Genomic DNA, 27,191 nt, shown 5'->3' with positions numbered 1-27,191 from the left:
ATTGAAAGTGTTACAAAGGTCCATATGCTGTCATTCATTGTGGAAAATGACGCCAAACAAATAGTTCAATTGACCCTCCTTGGCATTTGGACTTTTTTTTTTTAAAAATGTGTTTTCAGAAAATTTGAAGGAATTTTCCTTTAACTAACAAAAGATTATTATAAGAGATGGTTGCTCTTCTTATAGGTGGGTACTAATTATTTAAGAAAAGTACCAAATTAAACTATTTTCAGACTTTTCAAAAGTACAAGTCAAACTTCACCTAAGGTATTATTGAGTTTGAGTCATGAAAATAGCCCAAAAGATACTCTTACATGTGTTATTATTCTCTTTGGATCAATCCCACACAATTTTTCCAAAAGGTTTTACACCATTAAGAGAATCATACACCTTATATGTAGGCTCTTTTTCTTTTCAATTTTCAGTGTGATTTTTAGGTCGTACACCCAACAATCTCTCCCTCGAACTAAATTCCACAACCCGTCACTATTTATGGGCTAATTTCGAAATTAATTTTGTGTCACCCACGTTATATCCTTGGAGTATTTATGACCAACAAAGTCTGTTTCTACTTTGTTATGTAAGCATCTTCCAATCTACGGGTAAATGTACTACACCAACCTAATAGATGATGGAGATGGGCAAAGACCTTTACTGCCACACCCCTACGTACTCCATCATTTTCTCTCATTTCATCGAATCATCGATTCTGATAACCAAATAGAAGAATATTTAAATCAAATTTTCCTGATCTATTATGATCCATGTTTGGCCACTCATAGAGTCTATTTTTATTCTGGCCCTTTACCACCAGTCTCTGAGTTTGAGATCCATCACAAGAAAAGATTATGAAAAAAATTTAATAGAGATTAGATTGTCACTACAAAAATTGACAACTGAAATGAGATTTTTTTTATATACAAGGAGCATAAAGAATGTCAGAAAGCATGAAATTAACATTAGAAGCCTTTATTTGAGTTAAACCAATATTAGAAATGGGAATAGTTTTACAGTCACCCATGGACACTTCCCCATTACCAGTATATTCTTCAAGATTGTTCGAATCTGTTGTTACATGATGTGTTGCTCCAGAATCAAGGATCTAAGAATTTGTATTTGAGTGATGATTCGACACGAAATTGACTTTTCCTTTAAAGTGATTATCTTGACTTTGAGCAATACACATCAGCAGTGTGACCAATCTTTTGGCACAATTGACATTCCACTGCCGCTATGGTGAAATTGGTAGACACGCTGCTCTTAGGAAACTGAATTAGAATGAGAGGTTTACCACCACATCATTGCATGCAAGGAGAGCTCTTCCCGCAAAAAAGCTGAGTCTTGGCAGTTCAAGTGAAATTTGGAGCGTGAAGTGCAATTAGATCCATTTTTGAGGCGATTCTTACTTCAGTCTGGTCTCCTCTCCCAGGTCTCCTCTCCCAGGTCTCAGCTTCAGGCTTCCACTGGAAAAAAAATATTCCTCGATTGAAAAGAGATATCTTGAGCAATCGGAGAAGCACTTTGATAAATCAACAATCTCCCATATCTCATTCTTCTCAAGTGCACTCATCTTCGGTGAAAAAATAAAATAAAAAAAGATTATGATGTCAAAATCTTGCGCCCTTGTTTTTCCAATTTCCCTTGTCTGGGTTGCCTACTACTTTGTGGGTTGCTTGTACACATTTCATTGGCCCGGTAGTTTTCATGATTGATTAGAGAAGCATAGATTATTCTTGTAGTGTTGAGGCTGAAAGTTAGTCCTTTGTGCAATTGCAGGAGTGATGGTTGAAGACGATTTTTCAAGATCTTAATGTTTCAGAAAGAGTTATTAGTCCATGAGCTTGTGAAGTAGCTCCTCAAAGCTTAAAGTTGTGTCTCATACTCTTACGACGGCAGAGATCTCACGATACTCAGGACCCAAGCCACTTAAGATCTTGACCGTCAGTTCATCATCAACCACTACTGAACCTACTACTTTGAGAGCATCAGAAATTGCTCTAATTTCTTATAAGTAATTAGCAACTGACCTATTAGCCTTTTTCAAATTTTGCAACTAGTCTCGCAGACTGAAGATGCAAATGTGACTCATATTGGCATAAGCCGTATGAAGAAGTTTCCAGACCAATTTTGCCGAAGAAACCGTTGCAACAGTGGGAGCTATGGTAGGATCAACTGATCCCATCATTGCCTGTTGGATCAGTTAATCTTGGCAAAACTACGTTTCAAATTTAGAATTTTTGATAGTGTTATCATTTTGGGTGATGGTGGTTGGTGGAGTAGGTAGGGGTATTCACGGGTTAGTTTGAGTCGGTTATAAGTCAAAATCAAAATTAAACTAATTTAATCAGTTTTAAAATTATTAAAATCAAATCAAATCATATAAAATATACATCCATCGGTTTGGTTGTTATCGATTTCAGTATAGTTTAGTTCGATTAATCGGTTATTAACCATACAAGAAAATATAAGAAACAATTCATTCAAAAGAGAAAAAAAGACAATAATTCATTCAAAAAAAATGGTCTTCATGCCATTTTGGATCTTATAATACTTATATCGGAACATTAATTATGTTTAACTTCATGCTTATATTGTTAGCTAATCAAATTACTAAACAACATAAACTTACTAAATAATGCATAAGCTAATGATATGGTTGTACAAACAAAAGACGCATCATACCTTATTATTTTAAATTAGTGTGCTACATTTTTTGCATAAAAAAATATTCATAAAAATAATATATTATGTATATATAATTATAAAAAAATATGTATATAATTTATCGGTTCGGTTTAATTATTTCTTTGATTTTTTTGAACAAAACCAAAATCAAATCAAATATTATCGATTTTTAAAACTGTAAAACCAAACCAAATCAAATAAAAAATTGATATATTTAATCGGTTTTAATTTTTTGATTTGGATCGATTTTTACCTAAATCGTGAATACTCTAGGAGCAGATTTGGTTCCAGTGAGATGCCCGATAAGTTTGTACCCGTTGAGTAGCATCACTAATTGTGTTTTTCATGTCGCAAAATTGAGGTTACCTTGCAGCTTTGAGCAGCTAGATTAAACTGTACCATATGAGTGGTAGGCAAAGCTGCAGTGCCATTGTTGCGGGTGGTAGCATGTAGAGACATACTGAAAAAAAGTTGAATCAGACTCGTGAGAGTTTAGAGTGACTCTGATACCATAAAGAGATTGAGAATTAAAAGCAAATTTGAATGATCTTTATTCATTGATTATATTTACTTAAATACAAATAAATGTAATTAACTCGACTAACTTAAAGAAAACTAACTCGACTAACTTTAAGGAACCAATCTAACAACTTAATATTAACTATAAGGTGAAATTAGTTAACTTATTCAAACTAACTCAAATGTTCAAACTTAAAATACTAATAAACTGATAACCACGAGTTTATCTCAATAGTTAGCAGCTATAATTATCACCAAAATAAATGTGGCAAAATAAAAATAAATTAACCATACCAGACATGAAAATTTAAATAAAAAACTTCTTTAACATGGAAAGTAAATTATAGGACCAAAAAGTCCACTATATGAATGAAAATTATAAAAGACATTCTCCAAAATGGCTACAACGTCAATGTCATATATGAAGCAATAATAGCAATAAGAACAATAGAGAACATGGAAAGAAAATGGCCCAAAAATACAGCTACCTTTGTCGTTGTCCTACTCATCTTCCTTAAAAATTTGATGTACCACAAACGTGAATCGTTTTGATCGAATTATATATCAAAAGACTCAAAAAAATGGGAGGATTTTATATCTAAAATTTGAGACTGTTTAGAGATGATTTTGAGTTGGTCAGAATTGAATAGTCAGTGTATATTTCATGTATAGTTAGTGTATACCTCATGTATAGTTAAACTATATTCAATTTTTTGAGTGTATCATAATGTATAGTCATTGTATATGCTCATGTATATATAAGCTATTTTGCATAGATAATGTATATTTTTTTAAATTTTTCGCAAGCAATATTATATAGTCAGTGTATAATTTCTTTGAGTTTTGGCTATTTCTAATGTAAATAAAAATATGGCTAGATTTATTGTAAACTAATTACTATATTGTATGTATTTGAAACTATCCTCCCCAAGAATAGGTTACTAGTAAAGTAAGCAAATAAAGAAGAGGAGACTTTTAGTAGCTCAGTTAGTTGGCTACCTGAACTCCTACCTTGTTGATAAGGGTTCGGCTCCCACATTGTAATCCCCTTCCATTTCCCCTTAACCTACCCCAATTTATAAAAAAGATGAAGAAGAAGAAGAAGAAAATAGTCTTGGACCGTAGGCCCAAAATTCTACAAAGAATTTTTGTTTGGACCTCCAAATTCTTATGGGCTTTTGGGCCCATTTTCTACTTGCTTGGATCTGTATACTAATTACTAGCTTAAAGTCTTTGTCTGGAAGTTGGAACCTTGTTACATGGCATTGCACATAAATAAAATATTCCACCTTGACAAAATAAAATAAACTTTTAATATTAGTTAAAAGTTAAAGATCAAAGTATTACTATCCAAAAACTAATTATTATTTTTTAAAAAATAAAATTTAAAATATTTTTCTCACCCAACTCTACCACCTCCCCCTACCCCATCTACCCCGCCCTGACCTCCACCCCCTCGACAATTCCCCGCCCTTTTAGTTTTTAAATTTCTTTTATAAAATATTTTTAAAAAATTCCGACTTCACCTCCTCCCCCACTCCTTCCTTAAAAAATGATATTATATTTACTTTTTTTAAAAAAACTTCTACACACCCCATCTAACCCTCTGCTCCTAATTTATTTTTATTTTTTTAGTATTTTTCTTTTTTTTGTCAGATATGTACATATAGTTTTAAGAAAATATTTTTTCTACTTGCATACAAAATATAACAAAAATAAAAAAAATATTTTAAAATAAGTTTTGCGGCAAGTAAAAGACACTTATATACAGGTGCAGATCTATGTTCATCCGAGGGGGTGTCATGCCACCTCGTAGTCTCGGTTGAAAATTTGTATATACATGTATATTTGTATATGTATTTATAATGGAGAAAGGTCTAAAATGCCTCTCAATTATTTGAATTGATACAAAACTACCCTCCATCCACCTTTTAGCGCTCCCAAATACCCCTGACATCAATATTTTGGCTCAAAATACCCTTATTTCTAACGGTCCACACTCATAGTTTAAGGCATTTTAGGTCCTTTTCTGTTAAATAATTTTAAATTACTTAATAGATGGGTTTATATGATTGGCCTAATTTTGAATTCCATAGTAAATTAAAAATAAGAAAAGATTAGTCCTCTACTCTCTACGCCACTTTTTTTTTCTTTTTGGATCTCGTCCACCATTTTATTTTATTTTTTTAACTTATGACAAAACAAGAGAGAAAAAAAGGAGGCAAATAACGGCAACATTCATATAGAAATAATTAGTTCAATAGAAGATGATTTCATTAAGCAGTTGTGTACGTATAATGCATTTTTCTTTTGTGTGTATCCAATAATCAAAATAAAAGAATGAAATTAAAATTTTCTCATATCACCATCCCCTCCCCACCATGATAATGATACAATTAAATGAATATGAACATATAAGTTCATTTCAAGTTTGAGTCTCTGATATCCTAATTACGAATAAGAAATTAAAAATAAAATAAAAAGAGTGCATGAACAATACATTTGGATAATTGATAGAAGATTTTATATTAATCAAAATAATAAAAAATTTAAAAGAACAATCAGACAGGGCAACTATTGATTTTAGTCGGATCCCTAGTTATGAGTGGGTTATAATAAATCGGGAGTTGATTTAAAATCGGTCAAATATAAAGATATCATGAAATTAATAAATTTTTGGATATTAATTTCAAGCTTATCATGTCAAAATATGGATCATATGTAATTTTTATTGTTTATTTTAGAAGAATTTAAATTTGGACCAATCAAATTAGACAACATAATAAATAAATATTTAATAATTATACTTTAAGGAAGTTGTTAAAAAACAAAGGGAAATATGAACCAAAGCATTAATATCAAGGGTATTTTTGAGCCAAAAGGTTGATGTCAAGGTTATTTAGCGGAAAGGTGGATAAATGATAATTTTGTACCAATTCAAATAGTTGAGGGGCATTTTAAGCCCTTCTCCGTATTTATAAGGAAAATATAAATATTAAACGTGACACTCATAGAAATAATGAGCTTTGTGGTGCTAGTGGTTAAACCTCAGGTTTACCACCGTAGGGATGCAAGTTCAAGCCCCGCTGTGGGGTGTATTTTCTTAAAAAAATTTTTACCATGAAAGACATCGTTAGCGAATTTATTGTAAAAATAGTTGTGAATAAGTAGATTAGAACCCTAGACCTCTTGTAAGTAAAAACTTAACTAAACCAACAAAACAAGTCTAAATTTTGTATGCATATTTGCTAATAAATATTAAATATTATCTTATTCTACGTTGAAGTTTTTGGTATAGGTTACTGTTCAAAATAGCGCGACACCCAGAGATTCAAAATCCTAGATCCACCTATGCTTAAATACGAGGAAAAAAATGAAGAATTAGGTGGTGGGATAGAATTATTTCTTTTAAAAAATTAAAACGATATCTAAATTATTATATGAAGGGGGAGGGGATGAAGTAAAAATTTCTTTTAAAATTTTTACAAAGAAAATTAAAAAATAAACATAAAAATTTTGGGGGTGGGGGGCGTACGGTGAGAGGAACTGGTGGAGTGGGTAAGAAAAATAATGTATATTTTATTTTATAATATTATTTTTGGGATAGTAATACTTTAATATTTAATTTTAACTAATGCTAATAATTTATTTATTTTTTGTGAAGGTGGAATGTTTCATTCATGTGGAGTGTGATGTGATAAATTTTTATAAAATAAAAGAGAGAGTGTAATAAAAGAGAGAGATGCGTTTTTCAAACTAAAAATGATATTTTAGGTATGAAAATCACACTCCTAATAGTTTAGGTATGAAACTCAAAAAAAGGTGATAGTTCAGGTGTGTTTTTGACACTTATCTCTAGATTATATTCTTTTTGCGATAATATTTATTGCGGCAAAAATATTTAACAATAATTGAGTTAATATTATTGTATCAAAAGTCAATAAAACTTGTAGTGGCATTTATACAAAATATTGATTATAAATGTGTTTAGCTTCGACTTGAGGGAGAGTATTGACAATTCAAATTAGCTTTACTTAGTCAAGTTGTTAGAAGGTTGTCAACATGTTAGTTAGTAGTTAGCTAGCTAGCTGGTTAAGTAGTAGTTACACCTCACCATAGTTAGTTAAAACAAGGTAACATGAGAAATTAAATAATCATCGAGCGAAGATTTTGAAGCAATATATTTAAATAACTACTTATGTAATAGTTAGCTCAAATTTGTCAATATAATAATGGAATTTCATTTTCTGCTCCTTGTCCTTTTTCTCTCTCTGTGTGTCACTTAGAAATTAAATTGAAGAACTACTAATAATATTTATCTGTAGCAAATGTAACAAAATAACACGAAAGTCCTGACCTAGAACACATTATTTAATTAAGAGGGAATAAAACTTGAATCGAATGTAGTTAAAATTATTCTCGTGTTATTTAAATAGACATCTGTTTATCGGATGGGTTAATGGGTAATAAATAAAATGATTAAAATGAGTTTTTAATATGACATCACATGTCAAATATGTATTTTTTATCTTGCAAATCAAATAGTACTATGTAGTCTATGTATTCAATATAGTAAAACAAAAATATTTTTAAGATGAAAAGAAAAGATAATATTCGAGTCCACAAAATTTATTGTGTGTCCTTAAGAAATTTAATCACTTCACTATACCGAGGTTATGGATTATTTCCTTACAAAATAAAATGGATAAACTATCAAAGAATTAAGTAGCGGTACCTCAAATTTCAATAATTTCAACAAACTCAAAAGTCAACAACGAAATCACACAAAAAAACTCAACTTTATTTGTAAGAAAATATATATATGCAGAAGAGAGAGAAATTCAATTGAGAAAATTGAGGGAGAAAACCCTTCTATTTATAATCAACAAAAGGTAGTATGAAAATGTGTTAATTGTATCTTATCAGAGTGGTCACGACCCTTTAGAAAAGGAACAACCTTTCAGAAAGGTCACAACCCTTTGAAAAAAGGAACGGTCACAACCCTTTGAAAAAAGAAACGGTCACAACCCTTTAGAAAATAAAAACCGCAACTCTTATTTTTCAATTCACGCCTTTAAAATCTAATAATATATTCATAAGTTACTCTACAAGCATAAATGAAATCGGCGTTCACAGACAATGTGAACGTGATATGTGAGAACGTAACAACTTTGATCTATTTATTCATCAGAGAAACTTGTTTAATTATATTTCTTGATTTAATAATATTGATAGTATATATGTTACAAATCGTATACAATATGACTCGATATAGAAATTTATAATATAAGTTTGTCATTCATGGCTCCTTAAAGGAATTGTCGGGCAATCCTCCCATTAGCACCATGAGGATAGAATCCACCAGGCATATGTTCATCTCCAGTTGAGTACACAATCCTGAGAATCTCCTGCGGATTTCTAGAGTACGCCAGGGAATAATAATCAGCAGATATGACATTCGTTTCTGTTTCATTTTCAGCTCCAAGATCACACGGGACAATAATGCCTTCATCTTTGATTCCGCACATTCCCAATCCATTTCTCAATTTTGAGATTTGAGCCGTGAAATCAGCCACAGTATGTCCATAAGGATATACTACTTCATTACCTCTCTCATAAAGGTACATTCGAATAATTGCATCTTGTTCTGCTTCCGTTCCCAATAGTCCTGCTACAAGCTGTGATTGGAAAGATTAAAAAAATATATTGACCAAATATATAGTATTTTCTCCGTTTCAATTTATGTACATGTTGAAACTTTTGATTGGATAACAAGTTAAGAGAAAAAAAAACTGTGGTTTAAATTAAGACAATTTTTTTTTGAGATGACTAAAAAAAAAAAGATATCACATCATAAAATAGGATTGATAGAATAATATTTTAGATTATTCTTCCCTTGAATTAGTCACGGAGCTCTCAGTTGAGTTGATTAGGTTATGAAATTTCATTTCTAGTATCGAAGTTTTCGATTAAAAAAATAATTGTGGCACAAATTCATCTCTCTCGACCAATTCAAGTTCAAGAAAGGGTGATTGAGCAAGAAATAAGAGTAGTAGATCATGATTGATGAAAAAAATTAGAATAATAGATGAAAAAAATTAGAATAATTGGAATCCATAGATGTGATGTGCTGTTGTGGGCAGAGCTCCAAGCCCATCTAAGGATATTCAATAGAACTTAATAGTTTTGATTTAAATCTTGTATTTTTTAATTTAAAATTTATTTAATACATATAAATAATTTATCTAGAATCCAATAATTAATCTGCATAAACTTAAAATCTTGATTCCATCTCCGATATTATGAACTTACACGTTTCGAGTCATAGCCTTTGAGGTTGGGATTCATACCAACATAGCCATTCATTCCAACATATGGTATAATATAACAAGATAACATGTAGTGCAAGCTATCCCTATAAGGATTAAATGGGGGCTCCAATTTGTATCCAAATGCTGCATCAAATATTTTTTCAAAGTTTTCAGAAGTAAGATTCAGTAAAGGTCTAGTAATGCTGCCCATTATTGAGTCAATTGCCCTAAAAATAAACAAAACAAATTAGTATAAGAAAATTTTTAGTAATAAATAATAACATCTACACTATGAAAAAAAAAATAATATGGTAGAGTTTAGAGGCTAATAATAGAGGCTAATAATACTCCCTCCTGGTTCCAATTTATGTTGTTTAATTCGGAGTACGAGAGTCAAATTAATTAATGTTCAACATGAATTTTATCATAATAACTTTAGTTTTTGTGAAATAAAATTTATATCATAGAAATTACATAAAAAGTACTATAAGTCAGAATAGTTAATAATTCAAAATATTTAGAAAGTATTTGAAAAAAGAGTTAATGGTCAAAACCACATCTAAAATATCATTTTTTTCCACGAGTTTCATACCTTAACTTTCCGTTGTTCCCTTTACCTCCTAAACTATCACTCATTTTGTATTTAAATACGCCTCAATATTGAGTTGGCCAAATATTTGTTCCCAATCAATAACAAGTGTATGTGGCTAACTCATCATTGAGGTGTGTTTTAATACAAAAAGATTGATAGTTTAGATATGTAAATGAAATAATAGATAGTTGAAGTATGAAACTCGAAAAAATATAATAGTTTAATTAAATGTGTCTTTATCACTACCTCTTGAAAAAAATCATAGTTAAAATAATATTTTATTTTATGTTTTAAAAAAATGGGGATTAGAAAAGGAAAAATGAGAGAGGGGATTACAGATCGGTGTCAAAACCCTCAGTAAAAAGGTGAAAGTTCTTAACCAACCAAATAGGCTACTAAAATTACTTTTCAAATAATAACTAAAAACACATAAATTAAAACGGAGGGAGTACCTTAGATGACCAATTTCTTCATTGGCAAACTCCTTGATAATATTGTGTGTAAGTGGATCAAGATTTGCTTTTTGGGCACCAATTGGAGGGGGTCCTCCCTTGGTTAAATATGGTGCTATTACATCAAGACCATATCCATAGGAAGCCCATAGAAAATATTCTGCTTCTAAGAACTCCAAGTTTTGTGCAAAAAGCACATAGTCTCTGTCTTTTTTGTACACTGGGAGTTCATCTTTTGGGTATCCTGACTCACAAGTTGGATTGGAATGACACACAAAAACTAGTTGACTAAAGAACATGGAAATGACAAAGGCTGAAATAAGAGCCATTTCTCCACACCTAATTACAATTTTCTTTTGAGTATTGGTACTCCAATTTTGATTAAAACCAAGTATTTATAACTGCCTTTTTTTCTTATTGGTGGAGCCCATTGGGGTGAATTCAAGATTTATGGATTTTCATGCGGAGTTCAAGACAACAAAGTTTAAGTGGGTTCTATTTCTGTCATTTGATCAAGAGTCTACTTTATTACTGAGTTCCAATACATTAATTATTCTTGTATAATTAATAGATTCAGCTGTATAAATATTAGTCTGTGCAAAAGTTACTTGATTTTCGAAAATCTGCACCCAAAGTGTTTTAAGTGTGGTTCGGGCGAACCTATTAACTTTTATTTAGATGTTATATATGTATTAGAAATTTCATTAAATGAGTATAAATATTTAATTATGAACCAAATAATCAGGACAAGTTATGAATTCGATGGCGAATTCAAAATCCATAAACTTTTAGGTCCGTTGAGTTTTGCCAATGAAAAATGTTAGAAACTTCATTTAGTCCAGAGGTGGAGCTATATCATTAGCTATCATCACTAACTTTGCTTAAATCTTGTATGTGGACTATTAATTTTTTATTTAATATGTATAAATATTTAATTGTGAAATCCATTTCCTCAGCTTCCTCTGGTTGGGAGTTTGTCCTTAGAGGAGCAAAGGGAGATAGATCAGTTGGTTCGCCAGGAAAGTAAGATTATACGTACCGCGACGCACATGTCAAATTCATAACCCATGATCAATAATCCAATATTATGTAAATGTTTCATTAATGGTTGCTCTCTTCCTTCCCATTATGATAAGTATATTGGATTATGTTAAAAAAGAAAGGTAAGCTAAAAAAAATGCTTATAATTTTTACAGGTCAAATTTGTTACGTAAAAACCACATGGAGTTTTAATTGAAAAAATCGTATTTCACTAATTTTGTGCTCTCATACTTGTACACTTTTCAAATTACAAGTCGGAAATTAGTTTACGTTCCTTTTTTTTTTTTTGGGTAAATAGGAAAATTTATAAGATCAATATTATCCAAAAGCGTAAAGGGTTGTAGAAAATGCGTTTACGAACCCATTAACTTTTATTTAGATTTTTTTAAAAGTTAATTAAATATGTATAAATATTTAATTATAAATTCAATAATCAAGGCAAGTTATGAATTTAGTGGCGAATTCAGAATGCATAAACTTTAAATTCTAGCTCGCTAAGTTTTGCCGATGAAATATGTTGAAACTTCATTCGGTCTAGGGGCAGAGCTAGATCATTAGCTACATGCTCGGACAAACTCAGTGTCTTTGCGTAAACCTTGCATATGTAGTATTAAATTATTAAATATGTATAAATATATAATTGTGAAATCAATAACTAAAACGAGCTATAATTTTAATGATAAATTCAGAACTTATAAAATTAAACGCTAACGTAATCACAACTTTTATTTAGAAGGCCACTTACTTCTTTTCTTCTACTCCATATAGTATGATAATCCTTTTTCAGAAACTAGCAGTTTAAATGATTACTAATATCAAGGAGGAATGAGATTGGATCATCAACTAAAAAAGGAAAAAGATTTCACCATTTGCATATTGTTTAGCATCTACCCTATCAACGAAGAGTCGGGATATTTATTAAGTGAGTTCAAAATATAAAAAATTAAACACAAAAAAGTTAAACTATCTATTATAATGATATAGTTACATTAAATTACATATATGAACAATATCTACCAAATATAATCACAATATACTATCTATTATAATGATATACTTACAATATATTATATATACCTACTATGTATATAAAATATACTGGCAATATACTATCTGTTATTCTATTATAGTGATATAGTTACATTATACTATATATACTTATAATGTATACCAAATATACTCACAATATGTTATCTATTATAATGATATACTTACATTATATTATATATACGTACAATGTCTACCAAATATAATCACAATAAACTATCTATTATAATGATATACTTACATTAGATTATATATACTTACTACGTATACCAAATATACTCACAATATACTATCTATTATTCTATTACAGTGATATAGTTACATTATACTATATATACTTACAATGTATAACAAATATACTCACAACATACTATCTATTATAATGATCTACTTACATTATATTATAGAGGTACACTCACAATATACTATCTATTATTCTATTATAGTTACATTATACTATATATACTTACAATGTATATCTAATATACTCACAATATACTATCTATTATAATGATATAGTTACATTAAATTACATATATGAACAATGTATACCAAATATACTCACAATATACTTTATAGTGATATACTTACATTATATTATATATATTTACAATGTATATCTAATATACTCACAATATACTATTTATTATAGTGATATAGTTATATTATACTATATATACATACAACGTGTGCCGAATATACTATCTGTTATTCTATTATAGTTACATACTATATATACTCACAATGTATACGAGATATACTCAAAATATACTATCTATTATTCTATTATAGTTGCACTATACTATATATACTCACAATTAGGGCTGTACCGGGCAAACCGATAAACAAAACCAAACCGACAAACTGCACCAAATCGGAAAAAAACCCGACTAGTGATTTGGTTTGACTTGGTTTGGTGTTTGGAAAAAAAACCCGACCATTATAGGGTTGGTTTGGTTTTAACTAAAAAAAGTTAAACCGAACCCAAACCGACCCGATTATAGATATACTACTTTTAAATTATGTTATACATAAAAATATTTATTAAAATGTAATTTATAAATATTTTTTAAAAATTTTTCATAATTTTTTTTTCTTTGTTACATTTAGATTTGGACTTGAGAAACCCATCTAAATAAGGAAAAATTACTTGATTGGGTGCTTTTTAAAAATTAATTACTGATTTTAGCGATATTTTTTATTTATTACCATTTATAGCAATATATAGCAATATTATGATAAATCTACACTTGTATTAAAAGTGAATTATGCATACAATATAAATGTATTATAAGTGTTTTAAAATATATATTATGTTTGTGTAGTAAGAAACTAACATAATGTATTATAAGTCTATTAAAATATGTGATAAATGTATTATCCATCTATAAAACTTGTATTATATATGTTTTATAAATAGTTCTCTGCAATATGTATTAAAACTGTATTATAAATGTATTATAAGTGTTCAGTGAAATTATTTTTTTATTGCTATAAATGGTAAATATTTTCTTAAGATTGTATATTTATGTAAGTTTCCCTCTAAATAATATACAAAAATGCCCATCTTATAAAGTTATATTATAAAGTTAAAACTTCAAACAGTGTTCTGCCTCCATCTTATATGTTGATATTTACACTAGAATTTTTTTTAAGAATCACTGCTCTGTTCTTTTTATTAGATACTATGAAAAACTTGAGAAATCCAAAAAACCCGAAAAATCCGAGAAAATTGATATAAAAAAACCCGACTTTTATTGGTTTGGTTTGGTTTATAGATTTAATAACCTGACACAAATGATTTGGTTTGGTTTGTAAAAAATCCGAACCAACCCGATCCATGTACACCTCTACTCACAATATATAACAAATATACTCACAATATACAATCTATTATTCTATTATAGTTACATTATACTATATATACCGAGATGCCTTTTAAATAGATTTTCCCGCATCGGAACAAGACCCACTATTACAATGTATATCTAATATACTCACAATAAACTATCTATTATAATGAAATAATTACATTAAATTACATATACAAATAATGTATACCAAATATACTAACAATATACTATCTATTATAGTGATATACTTACATTATACTATATATACTTACAATGTATACCACATATACTCAAAGTATACTATCTATTATTCTATTATAGTTACATTATACTATATTTACTTATAACTTATACCAAATATACTCACTATATATTATCTATTATTCTATTATAGTTATATTATACTAATATATACTTACAATGTATGCCAAATATACTCACAATATACTATATATTATTCTATTATAGTTATATTATATTATATACACTTACAATGTACATCTAATATATTCACAATATATTATCTATTATAGTGATATAGTTACATTATACTATATATACTTACAACGTATACCAAATATATTCGTAATATACTATCTATTATTCTATTATAGTTACATTATACTATATATATATATATATATATATATATATATATACTTACAATGTATATCTAATATAATCACAATATATTATCTATTATAGTGATATAGTTACATTATACTATATATACTTACAACGTATACAAAATATAGTCACAATATACTATCTATTATTCTATTATAATTACATTATACTATATATATACTTAAAATGTATACCAAGTATACTCATAATATATTATCTATTATAATTATACACTTGCATTATATTATATATACTTACAATGTATACCAAATACACTCACAATTTACTATCTATTATAATTATACACACACACACACACACACACACACACACACACACACACATATATATATATATATATATATATATATATATATATATATATATATATACACACACACATACTCCACAATATACCAAATATACTATTTATTATAATTATATTTTTTCAAGTATTGAAATCTTATAGTGACTATAAATTTAATTTTCAATATATGATTATGTGAAGTAAATAAAATTATTTAAATGAATCATACAAAATTTATGAAAAAAAATTAAGAAATGCAAAGACTCAACGAGTCTTTGATTTTATTAATATATTGATAAAATTCAAAACATACAAAGTTACAAACTTACAATTAGTTGTATATAATAAATTTTAATTTCTACATATTTTGAATCATTTTCTCCAATTTATCTATATTAACATTAACAGGAATATTCATAATTTTCAAAATCAATTAATTCGTAATTTGGACTAGCTTGTGTCGTAGGATTTTCAATTGACTTTATTTCTTTAAGTTCTTCTGTTTCTTCTATATCTTGTGGTCTTCCTTTATTTCTTCGCTCTGATTTAATCCAATCTTTATGAAAATTAAAATATTAATGGCATTGCTTCCCAATGAGTGTCGATTATCTCCGATCTGCTACCTTCGTTGAGTAAATGTGCTCTCCGATGCAACAGTTGATATTGAAACATATAACACATTCTTAGCCATGGTTAATAATACTGGATATTGTTTTGGTTGTTCTTCTACCATTCCAGTGTGCTGACATTATTTTGATAGGACTTTGGGGCCTGTCTCAATAATAATTAACCACTTCTCGATTTACGCTCCTTTGTGATGTAAGCTATATTCTATTTCAAACAGATAAATTAATAACACAATGAGCAGGCATACCTTGTGCTTGTTTTTAAGAAGATGATGGCTCGTCAGAAGGACGAGATAAAAGAACAGTATGAGTAGGAGTAACATTATCAAGTAAGTGACATAATGATTATATAATGCTTGAATATGATCTTTTGTATCAATTATTGTCTTAAACATATTAGGTTCTTCTTCATTTTTAATTGGGATAATACACAAGTACCTCCCCCCACTATAACTGAAATTGTTAGGACACACTTTAACTATAAATGGATCCTATTACCCCCCCTGAATTATTTTAAAGTGTAATAAACACACCATTCAATGCTGAGGTGACACAGAGAGTGTGTTCACTTTCTTTGAGGCATGTGAGAGACGAAAAAGAAGTATAAAATCTGATTAATTTAGACACATGTTCATTTTCAATTGGACATTTTCATTATTAGTTAATATACATAAGTAGTTAATATTAAAACTTAAGTTGATATCTCTTTAATTAAAATTTCTTTTTTTAATTATGAAATAGAGCCCAATTATATCATTTTTAGAAATATAAATATTTTTTCACAACATACTTAAATTGCCGGTGATCTTTTTTCTGATATTTCATTAATTTGTATAATATCAAAAGAATTTTTCTTTTTCTTTTTCTTTTTTACTCAAACATTTAACATGAAATTCAGAATTTTTTTTGCATATTAGAGATTTAATTTAGGCAATATACGGTGAACACAATTTTAAATTAAATTCTTTTTTTTAAAAAAATAATATTTAATTTTTTTTTTAATCTGACGATTTTTTAATTCTTTTTTAGATCTAATAATTTTTAATTTTTGTTTAGATCTGATGTGGCGCTGACGTGTCACTTATGTGGCGCTGACGTGGAGGTGAGTGTAAAACACCTCCCTTCATGTGAGTGATTATATAGATTTTAGAATGTGTTTATTACAGTTTAAAATAATTCAAGGGGGTAATAGGACCTATGTATAGTTAAGGTGTGTCTTAGCGATTCGGTTATAGTTGAGGGGTACTTGTGTATTATCCCTTTTTAATTTCTAAAGAATTATATATAATGCGAACAAATTCAGACATAGTAGCAAATTTCATACACAAAATTTAACATAACATCAATCAAATAAATAAGAGGACTAGGAAAAAATATATATATATATATATATTTTTTTTTATCATTTCAGTTACAAGTTGTTTGTAATCTTCTTTAAGTTTATATATCATAAGCAATAAATAAAGATCGGCTATATAAGACAAACTATTACAAATAATAGGATAATAAGCATCGAAAAATACAGCAGTAGTCGCATAAAGTTTTTCTAAAAAACTAACAACATCATTAATTTTAATCCAATCAAATTTTTGCAATATGACTTCAAAAATTTATATGCATATTGATTAAAAATTGTAGTTATAGGGGCTCTATAAATATTGCAAGTCTTTAAAAAATCATAAGTTGAATTCCACCTAGTCTCAATTTCTTTCGACATTAATCTTGGTCTAAGATTATTTTCCTCACATTTTCTTTTAGTTTCATTAAGTCTAGCTTTTCTATTATTTCCTTGAATAAAACCAATTGCATTCCTAACTTTTTCAATTATTGGCTAAAAAAAAATAAAGACCATCTTTTATAATTATATTATATATATGACAAACACATTTAATATGAAAAATATACGCTAAAGAGGGGGGGGGGATTAAGCTCAGTTTTTAAAGAATTAATAGCAACAGTGTTATTAGATGCATTATCAAAAGAAAGACATAAAACTTTATTTTCAAGACCATAATATTTTACAACCATTGATATAAAATCAGAAATAACTTATGCAGTATTTCTACGATCTTCATCATATTGAAATGCTAAAATACGTTTTTGCATGTCAAAATCACTATCTATTCAATAACAAGTAGTAATTAAATAATCATTTATATTTATAGCACGACCAAGATTCAAAGTAAGTGAAACTCTACATAGAAGATTTGTTAATAATCAACGTAAATAGTATACATATTGTCCATGAAGTCTAAAATTATCTGATCTACAAATACTTCTAGGAATACGTGTAAACATATGATTGTAAACTGATTGTATATAATGAATAAAAGCATCAAAAGAAGCAAATGAAAAAGGTAGACAACCCAAAACTATCATTTTGCTAACTCTTCATGATCCTCATTTTATTATACGTCCCAATTAATTTTTCCATATGTGGGTTTAATCTACCTTAAATTGGTCTAGTAACACCCCAGGTTGTTGTATTCATGCTCTCTAACCAATATGCTCGTTATTTAGATGTCTAATCAATTGATTCGTCCCACTTTTATTACCCCTGACTTATGTTCAAAAATTGTTTGACAAGCTTTACAATGAGCTTTAGTTGTTTCGGCTATTCGATCAAAATAATGCCATACTAAACTAGTTTTTTTCTTTCTTTTATATGTCGTGGAGGAAGATTACTAGTTTTAGATTGCACATTACCTATAACAACAATAGGACTAGTTGGTGTATCATCCTCATCCTCATTATTATCATTATCGTTATTATTTTATTTTATTTTTACTTCAAATTCATTTGGTTTTTCTATACCGTAAGTTTCTTGATATTCATATTCATTCATATTATGTGCACCTACATCTATTTTTCCAAATTCACTAGGTGACGCTTCAGGCATATGACAATAAAATCTACTTGTACTATCTCTACCAGAACCATTTTTTTTCTTACTATCTTCGGGATACAAATTTTTAATACTTTGACCTACTTTTTTTAATCTATCCATTATGTAAATTAAAATAATAAAAATTATAAGTACAAAAATAAAATATTTAAATATACAAGAATTAATATACTAAATAAAAACAAGAGAAGGAACGATTATATTAAATTGCTGGAATCAAAGAAAGAATCGTAAAATTGATGAAATGTTGAACACTTGAAAGTTGAAAACTTTCACTTGATGTTGTAATTGCAAAAAATAATCAAAGATTGCTATCACTTTAAGATAAAATTGAGAAATTGAGAGAGAATTAGATGATTGTTGTAGGAAAAAATAATGAAATGTTATATGTATTTATAGAAAATATTTTGTAAGGAACTTTTTTTAAAAAAAAACAACTAAAAATGGGCCACTTTTTCAGAAAGTGGTCCAACAGCTGATACCGGTCGGTGGACAGAGTACCGATTGAGTAGGGCCATAGACAGAGTACATGAAGTGCAAGTTTAATGATGTGCCTCATGTAGATTGTGATTGGAATCATAACTCTTCAAAAAAAAATTGAACAGCCTCGCAGATGCTAATCGTACATAACTATGTATCTTGGAGTTAAGACTCGAGTGAGGATAGTGAGAGGAGAGTTGGGTCACTTTCCAGTCATGATGGGATTGTATCAGAGATCGGTACTTATCCTTTTTTATTTGCTTTGACAATGGATGTATTGACCGACACATTCAAGGGGAGGTGTCTTGTTGTACCGATTGACAAGATACACAACGGAGTTAACGACAAGCAGGAGGTGTGGAGACAGACTTTGGAGTTTAAAGATCTTAGGTTGAGTAGGGCCATAGACAGAGTACGTGAAGTGCAAGTTCAATGATGTGCCTCATGTAGATTGTGATTAGAATCATAACTCTTCAAAAAAAATTGAAAAGCCTCGCAGAAGCTAATCGCACATAACTATGTATCTTGAATATGATGGGAACGAATGAACTATGTTAAATGCATTAATTGTAAACGACACTTCATTTCCTTCTCAAGGAAGATACAATTTGGAGACAAAATATAGGTACAAAATTCTTTGAGTAAAAAATCATATCATTTACGTTCACTGACAAAGAAAAATTTTGATACAAAAAGTATGGGAACTATCTATATCGAATAAAAATGAATCAGACACATGGCCATGTTAAATGATGATTGTGAAAGAAAGCAAGAACAATACTAATATTGCGGGAACCAACGATTCAGGAGTGTCACTGGATCAATTCCGACCTCGCAGAGGTAAGATCATCAAGAGGCACTAGCTGTTATATAACTATTCCAGAAGTATCATCGGACAATATTTTTTTACTCTTAAATGTCATTTAATTGGTCATTTAACATGAGAAGAGGGTATAATCCTTAACCGTCAGCTCCTGAGGATTCCTACTTGTAAAAGTAGCTACACCATCACATTGTAATTATTTGAATTTGAATATAGCATATTTATTTTTCTTTTTAGCAATATCATTACTTGTGTATAATAGTGGCAAATGGACAAGTTGGGTCAAATTTGGACGGGTTGAAAATGGATCAACAAAAAATGGGTAAGAATTCAACCCGCCCATATTTTATATGGGTAAAATTGGGTTGGGTAACAAATGGATTGGGTAAATTACTAGTTTACCCATATTTTCATGAGTAGTACTCTACTTTAAAATTCAATATGGAGAAAATATTTTAATCTTTTCATGGATGAAAAATATTGAACCGGGATTCAACCCTGACCCCCAGCTCGTGACCATTATCTGAACCGATATTCGATTCTGATACCTAAATCTGGATCTGACCCTGACACTCGACCCAGGACCTAACTTCCAAATCGGAATAAGACCCTGATACCCAACCTTGATGATCGATTCAAGATCCAAACCCTACACCTGATTTGGGACCCAACCTTAACTCTTTACTATCCGACTATCGATCCTAGATCCGACATTCAAGCTGGACCCATACTGACCCCGACATCTATACCCAACCCTAATGATTGATTCGAGACTTGATTCCGACATTTGACAAGGGATCCGACTTCTATCTGGGATTTAAATCGAGACCCGACATTCAAAGTGAAATTCGATCCCAACATCTGATATAGGACTCGATTTTCAATCCGAGACCTTACCCAGACATCCAATTCGGGACCCAATTTCCAAATCGGGACCCCACCCCGACTCTCAACTACCGATCGAGATCGAACTTTTGAATTGGGACTTGATTCCAACATTTGATTCAGAATTTGACTTTCAAATTGGGATTCAACCCCGACACCCGACCTCGACGATAAATTTGGAATTCGATTACAATATTTGATTTGGGACCCGACCCTAACTCTCTATAATATCTCATTTCATGAGAAATTATGTTTGTGTGTAAAATGACCCTTTTGCCCTTCCTCTTAGAGTTTTCATGCTTATTACGTAATGTAGGATTGGTTAGCGTGGTTCTCGATGCGATTAGGTGAGATTTTGGTGATTTTGAGCATCTTGAGTTAAGTTACATTGATATAGTTGACTTTGATTAATATTATAAGATTCGAGCATCGGATGATGATTCTGTCAGTTTTGTTAAGTCTGGAACGTCGAATTTGGTCTAGTAGAATGGTTGGTTAGAGCCCCACGACCTTAAGTTGTATTTTTGGCCGTTTAGGCTAGAAATTGGAAGTTTAGGCCGAAAAAGAGGTTCGAGAGGGTATTTTGGTCATAACAATCTTTTTTTCCAGAAATTCAGTGAGTTCATTGGCTCTGAAATATATTTTATGATCAATTTGTACTATTGGTTCATATTTATAAGATTCTGAATGAGTTTCAAAAAAAATATTTTGAAGGTTGTTGGCACACACTTTTTGGACGGAAAAATAAGCTTTTAGCGATGGAAAATTGACTTTAGTGATGAAATTGGTGAGTTAAAAATCTATCATAACTCATTTCATAATTTAACATTTTAGGAGCTAGAAAAGTTCCGCTTGAGATGATTTTTGATGTGTTTTTCTCCTATAATTGTTGGGTATGTATTTCTAACCTTATTTTACACGTTTTTCAAGAATATCTTTTTCATATTTCATGATTTCTATCCACAAAGTGGAGATTTTAAATCCAAAATAGAGAAATAAAAAATTATTGATTTGAAAGTCGATTTGGAATGGATTTCATTAATTTTTGGGATTTAAGGTTCTTATATTGTGGGTAAATTGATTTTGACGAGGGTTTTTAAAATTTTTCGTTTTAAACCGCATTTACATGTGAGTTCTAGAGTTTTTTTCCAAGTTAAAAAATTAGTAATTCTTTGATTTAGAGCTCGATTTTTACTCAATTTTAATGTGTTTTTCAACCACGAACTTGTTTTTACTTGTAGAACATTATTTTCAAATAAAATTTTAATTTTGACTTATTCAATTTTAAAGAAATTTTTAGATGATTTACCTTAGCAATATCGGTATCGTTGGAACCCTTTTGATGAATATTTTCCATTTTTGATAGTTGAGAATCATTTCAGAGTTGTTGATTAAAGAAAAAGCTCAGATAGAGTGATTCGGGTGAAGTTTTTGACTTATCCTTCTTCTAGACTGGGTTGGATAGTTAATCGTTCTTATGAAGTAGGCTATGAGATGAGATCGTACCATGAGATTTAGGTGTTGTAAGTTATGAATTTTGTTATTTTCGCTCGTGTGGGGCTTGTTTATTGTGCTATTTTCCCATGTGGGGACTTATTTGTTGTGATTAGCCCATGTTGGGGTCGTATGTGATATTATTATTTTCTTTGAGATCATGTGAACCATGAGATTGCTCGCGAGAGGGGTTTTGAGCTAATTATTCTTATGTGTTGATGTGAAATGCCTGAGAGAAGTGCTTGAGATGAGTTTTATCACTTCTTAACATGTAATGAACGTTTTTAAAAGATAAATGCATGTTTTAAATGATTTATTTCACTACTTTTGCCATGAGAGGCGTATATCATGATTTAATTAGATTTGAGGATTTTAGCTCTTATTATGCATCTATTGAGTTGATTATGCCTTTGTATTGTATGTGTTATATTGCATTCATCCTCACTATCATATCATTGTTCATGAGAAGTTGAGAACTGTGGAAATATTATTTTTGATAAAGAAAGTGGGACACCTTATATCTATATCTATCTATCTATATATATCCTTGACCACGAGTTAGTGTAACATCCCCTAAAAACGTTGTATATGATGTTTTAATTTTTGCCTAAACATGATACAAACTCTGTATTTTGGGCATAACTTTTCATAGGAATATCTAAATTGAGTGATTCAAATTTCTGAGTAACCACAAGATCATTACCTACAACTTTTATGAAGACCATATTTTAAGATTCGGAGGTTAAGTAGGTCAAATAAATTAATTTTTGTAAGGTAGGATGCTGTGATGGAAATGAGTGTTTATAGAAGAAAAATCATATCTCTCTGTAGGTTTATCCAAATTGGTTGATTCTTGAAGATATGAAACTAGACTTCCATATCTACAATTCTTATGAAGATACCAAATCCTAATAAGGAATTTATCTTATTCAAACGCAGCTCCCAAAAAGAGTATTCTGTCAAAAATAACTCATTTCACCTACCATAGAAAGATCTAGATACATTTGACATCACTCATGACATAAATTGTCCTCTATTTAACATCATCCATGACATCAATATATTCCACTAAATTTTCAGATTTTTTTTATAATTATTTTATTTATTGTTAGGTCCCTCTTTCCCACCTATAAATACCCACCTTATTTCCTCATTTTATTCATCAAGCTTTCTCAAGCAAATCTTCTCTCTATACACTTCTTTACACATTCTCAAATATAGTTTTAGTTCTTAGCAGTGAAGAAATACTATTCCGGTGATTCATATATTCCGGGTAGTACACAAAACGTTCCGGCGAGGAGAGAAGCTAGGACTCAAGAGTGTTCATTAAGTCTTCCGGTACCAACTAAAGCTTCGGTTTCCAGGTATGTAAGGTTTCAATGAGAGTATTCCTTCCACTCTCATGCCTAAATTATTTTGATTATATGATAAATTATGTTTATTTTCTTTATGCTTTACTCTAAGTCATGTGGGTGTTAATCCATGGGTTCTTCCACCCATGTAGTACAAAAATCTTTCAATTAAGTCTCTTGATTTTAAGTAATATTTTCTTATGGTAATTTTTATTTTTACTTAATATTATGAATCATGGTTAAACTAATGATTATTGGTCTATTTTGATACAACATAATTTTATATGTATGAATTGATAAATTGCAAGTAATTTATTTATTTATCTCTTTAAAGGTTCTTGAAATTCATGGTGGGTTGTCTAAAGCATGATTTTTAATTAATGAATTTTAAAGTATTTATGTATATTTATTTACATACATGTTTTCAAGTTGAAGTGATTTGAACCCACCTAGTTTTACTATGTTTTTAATAAAGTTTGACTTGAAAGCTTTGACTCCAAATGAATGTTTATAAAAGAAATATCTATGATCAAAAGGGAGTATTATGAAATAAAAGAATGATGAAATGATATGAATGATGGATTCTTTATGCAATAAGGAAAATTCTTGCATATTTGAATTACCAAATGTTTTAATGAGCTATTCTACCGAATATGATGTTTTGAATTCTCAAGCTATATGTTATGACTATTTTAAAGTATTAAACTATTCTGTGGGATTGACTTAGCACCGAATGGGTCATTGAGGTGGGATTCGGTAAGGGAATCCTAGTAGCAACCCCTTGTCTCATTAACTATGTGCCAACATAGGAGACCTTGTAGGCTTAGGCTAATGGATCCATAAATAACCCTTAAAGTTAAAGTTAAAGAAATGAATGAAGTTGACGGAGTTCTACCTGGCAAGTAGTCTCCCCGGCCAACGTAAGGGGTTATGTTGGATTCCATGTAATAGCTCGCATGGTCTTAAATGTCGGTTATGGTTAATTTCCCACAAAATGAATGTTTTAAAGGATATCTATATGATTTATTATGCATACATTAAATTATGTTCCATATTACATAAATATTTTAATGTTTCCTCAATGTTCATGCATCCTTACATACTTAGTACATTCAAAGTACTAACGCATACTCTTTTGCCTACATGATATCACTATGTAGGGATCGGTGTTCCTCCTCGTTCTCCTCCACGTGGCTAGTTGATATTCCATTGGAGACTACTTTTGGTGAGTTCCCATGTTCCGGGAACAATACTCCTTTATCTTTTTAGTTTATGATATGTTAAGATATTTTACTATGACATTTCTTCTATTATGATTGAGGGTGAGCTAGGGACTTGTCTTAGCCCCGTTAAATCTAATAGTTAGAGGTATTGCTGGACATATGTAAGTTGAAGATTTACTATTATGATTTCCGCTTGTTTATTTATCATCATTACCTATGAAAGGCTAAAAGAATGCTAAGAGGCTTGATTGAGATACTTTCGGGTTCCTCATTCGCCATGTCACATCTAGGCCCTAGGCTTGGGTCGTGACGGTTAGGTGGCAAGTTTATGAAATATTGAGATCATGAGATTTGTTATATGGATTGCAATTCCTCCATGGATCCTTTTTTTGGGAGCTAGAGGCTCAGAAAGGTGTATATGACAGGTTGTGCGATAATCTTGATTCCACCACATCATTTTATCATTTCATTGCATGAGTATTCCTGTGTAGTTTTATCTGTTTACTTTACTCGCGCCATTCTTAAATAAATTGGTGGCACTGATGTCAGAATGAGACTTTTCTATATGCAGGTGAAAGCATTTCATAATTTATTTTAAGTTCGGATTATCTACTTTACACTCAGTCGGTTAAACCTATTGAGTACATGTGAATTGTACTCATCCCTACTTCCGTTGTCTTTTTGATCCAAATCATAGTTAGGATGTTTTTCATGGCTATTGATAGGATCTAGCTAATTGTGTATATTCTGATTGTGGTGAGATCTTGCTTTCCTAATCGCCGCTAGACTTCATCTATCATTTACAATCTTTATTTTCATTTCAAAGACTTAAGTTGTATTTCAGATTCTAGTGATGTAATAAATGCTCTTTATGCTTATGATATCAGGTTTTAGAGATTTTTTTTCATGTCTCAGTTTTTCTTTGTTTATGGCTTGACTTCATTCTAGTAGTCTTGTATGTTTACTTAACTTTTATTCCGCAATATTTGAGTTGATTCTTGAGTTTTATTCTCCGTCTTACACACTTGATTGAGATTATGGGTGTGTACCATCACAACTTCAATTTTTGAGTCATGACAAATTAGTATTAGAGCACTAGGTTCACACATTTCATAAGTTAAGAGTAGGGTGTCTAGAAGAGTCTGGTGTAGACGTATGTATCTATTATTAAGAAGCTATGAGATACTTAATAGGAAAATTACTTTCATTGAATCCTATTGTGCGTGTTGTTAAATCAAGTGTTGTAATCCTTTAATATATTATTTTCGTATTAAAGGTAATGGTCGGATTTGAGAGGGTAATACTTGCTCGAGGATGATCTAACGAGGCCCCACCCAAACTCGATTATGAGTATGAGAATGTGAAGCATCAGATTGAAGAAATGGGGAAATGGTCAGTTAGACCTTGAGCGTTGGATTTCAGATCTTGGGTATCTATTTAGCCTCACTTGTCATTCCTCCGAGAGATATGGTTCCACCTATTCCTACTAATGTTTCTATGTCTGTGCAGAAAAGTTTTGAGAGATTCGTTAGATTATTTCCTCCTATGTTTGATGGTATGACTGGTGATGATGCTTATGACTTTTTGACTGAGTGCCAGGACAAGTTGTTCAACCCATGTATCTTAGAGGCACATGGAGTCTCTTATACTTCTTTTTCGATTGCGGGAGTGGTCAAGGATTGGTGGAGATCATTTCTTGCTCGTAGGCATATTGATTCTCCTATGATGAGTTGGAAGTAGTTTATTGAGGTGTTTCTTGAGAGGTTTGTTCCATATAGTCTTCGTGATCAACGCAAAGATGAGTTTGATAGATTGGAGAAGGATTCTCTATCAGTTTCTGAGTACGAGGCTCATTTTCATGAGTTGTCGCGTTATGCTATGTCGAGTATTCCTACCGAGTTCAAGCGGATTCGTAAGTTGGTGAAGAGGTTCACCAGTTATCTTCAAGAGGCCACAACCTCTCATGTGT

At 30.2% G+C, this 27,191-nt stretch overlaps 1 protein-coding gene and 1 pseudogene across 1 annotated transcript; both read right to left on the bottom strand.

The window, feature by feature from the left end:
- Nucleotides 1-700: 700 nt before the first annotated feature.
- LOC129883425 (uncharacterized) lies at nt 701-3,144 on the bottom strand (annotated as a pseudogene).
- Nucleotides 3,145-8,441: 5,297 nt separating this feature from the next.
- On the bottom strand, nt 8,442-10,908 carry LOC129881528 (ferritin-like catalase Nec2). The gene is made up of 3 exons (XM_055955712.1): nt 10,560-10,908; nt 9,517-9,742; nt 8,442-8,882 (listed from the first exon to the last, which is right to left on the bottom strand). The coding sequence occupies exons 1-3, from the start codon at nt 10,886-10,888 to the stop codon at nt 8,514-8,516; spliced, it is 924 nt and encodes a 307-aa protein (XP_055811687.1). The 5' UTR covers nt 10,889-10,908; the 3' UTR covers nt 8,442-8,513.
- Nucleotides 10,909-27,191: the final 16,283 nt, after the last annotated feature.

This window comes from Solanum dulcamara, chromosome 3 (assembly GCF_947179165.1).
Source record: "Solanum dulcamara chromosome 3, daSolDulc1.2, whole genome shotgun sequence".
NCBI lineage: Eukaryota > Viridiplantae > Streptophyta > Magnoliopsida > Solanales > Solanaceae > Solanum > Solanum dulcamara.
This window is presented reverse-complemented; position numbering and strand designations above follow the sequence as displayed.

Excerpts from the sequence above, each read along its gene's own strand:
- LOC129881528 (XM_055955712.1), bottom strand. The coding sequence starts at position 10,888 with ATGGCTCTTATTTCAGCCTTTGTCATTTCCATGTTCTTTAGTCAACTA. Across the intron at positions 9,743-10,559 it reads GAAGAAATTGGTCATCTAAG|GGCAATTGACTCAATAATGG; the intron begins GTACTCCCTCCG and ends GTTTATTTTTAG. Across the intron at positions 8,883-9,516 it reads AAGGCTATGACTCGAAACGT|CTTGTAGCAGGACTATTGGG; the intron begins GTAAGTTCATAA and ends TTCCAATCACAG.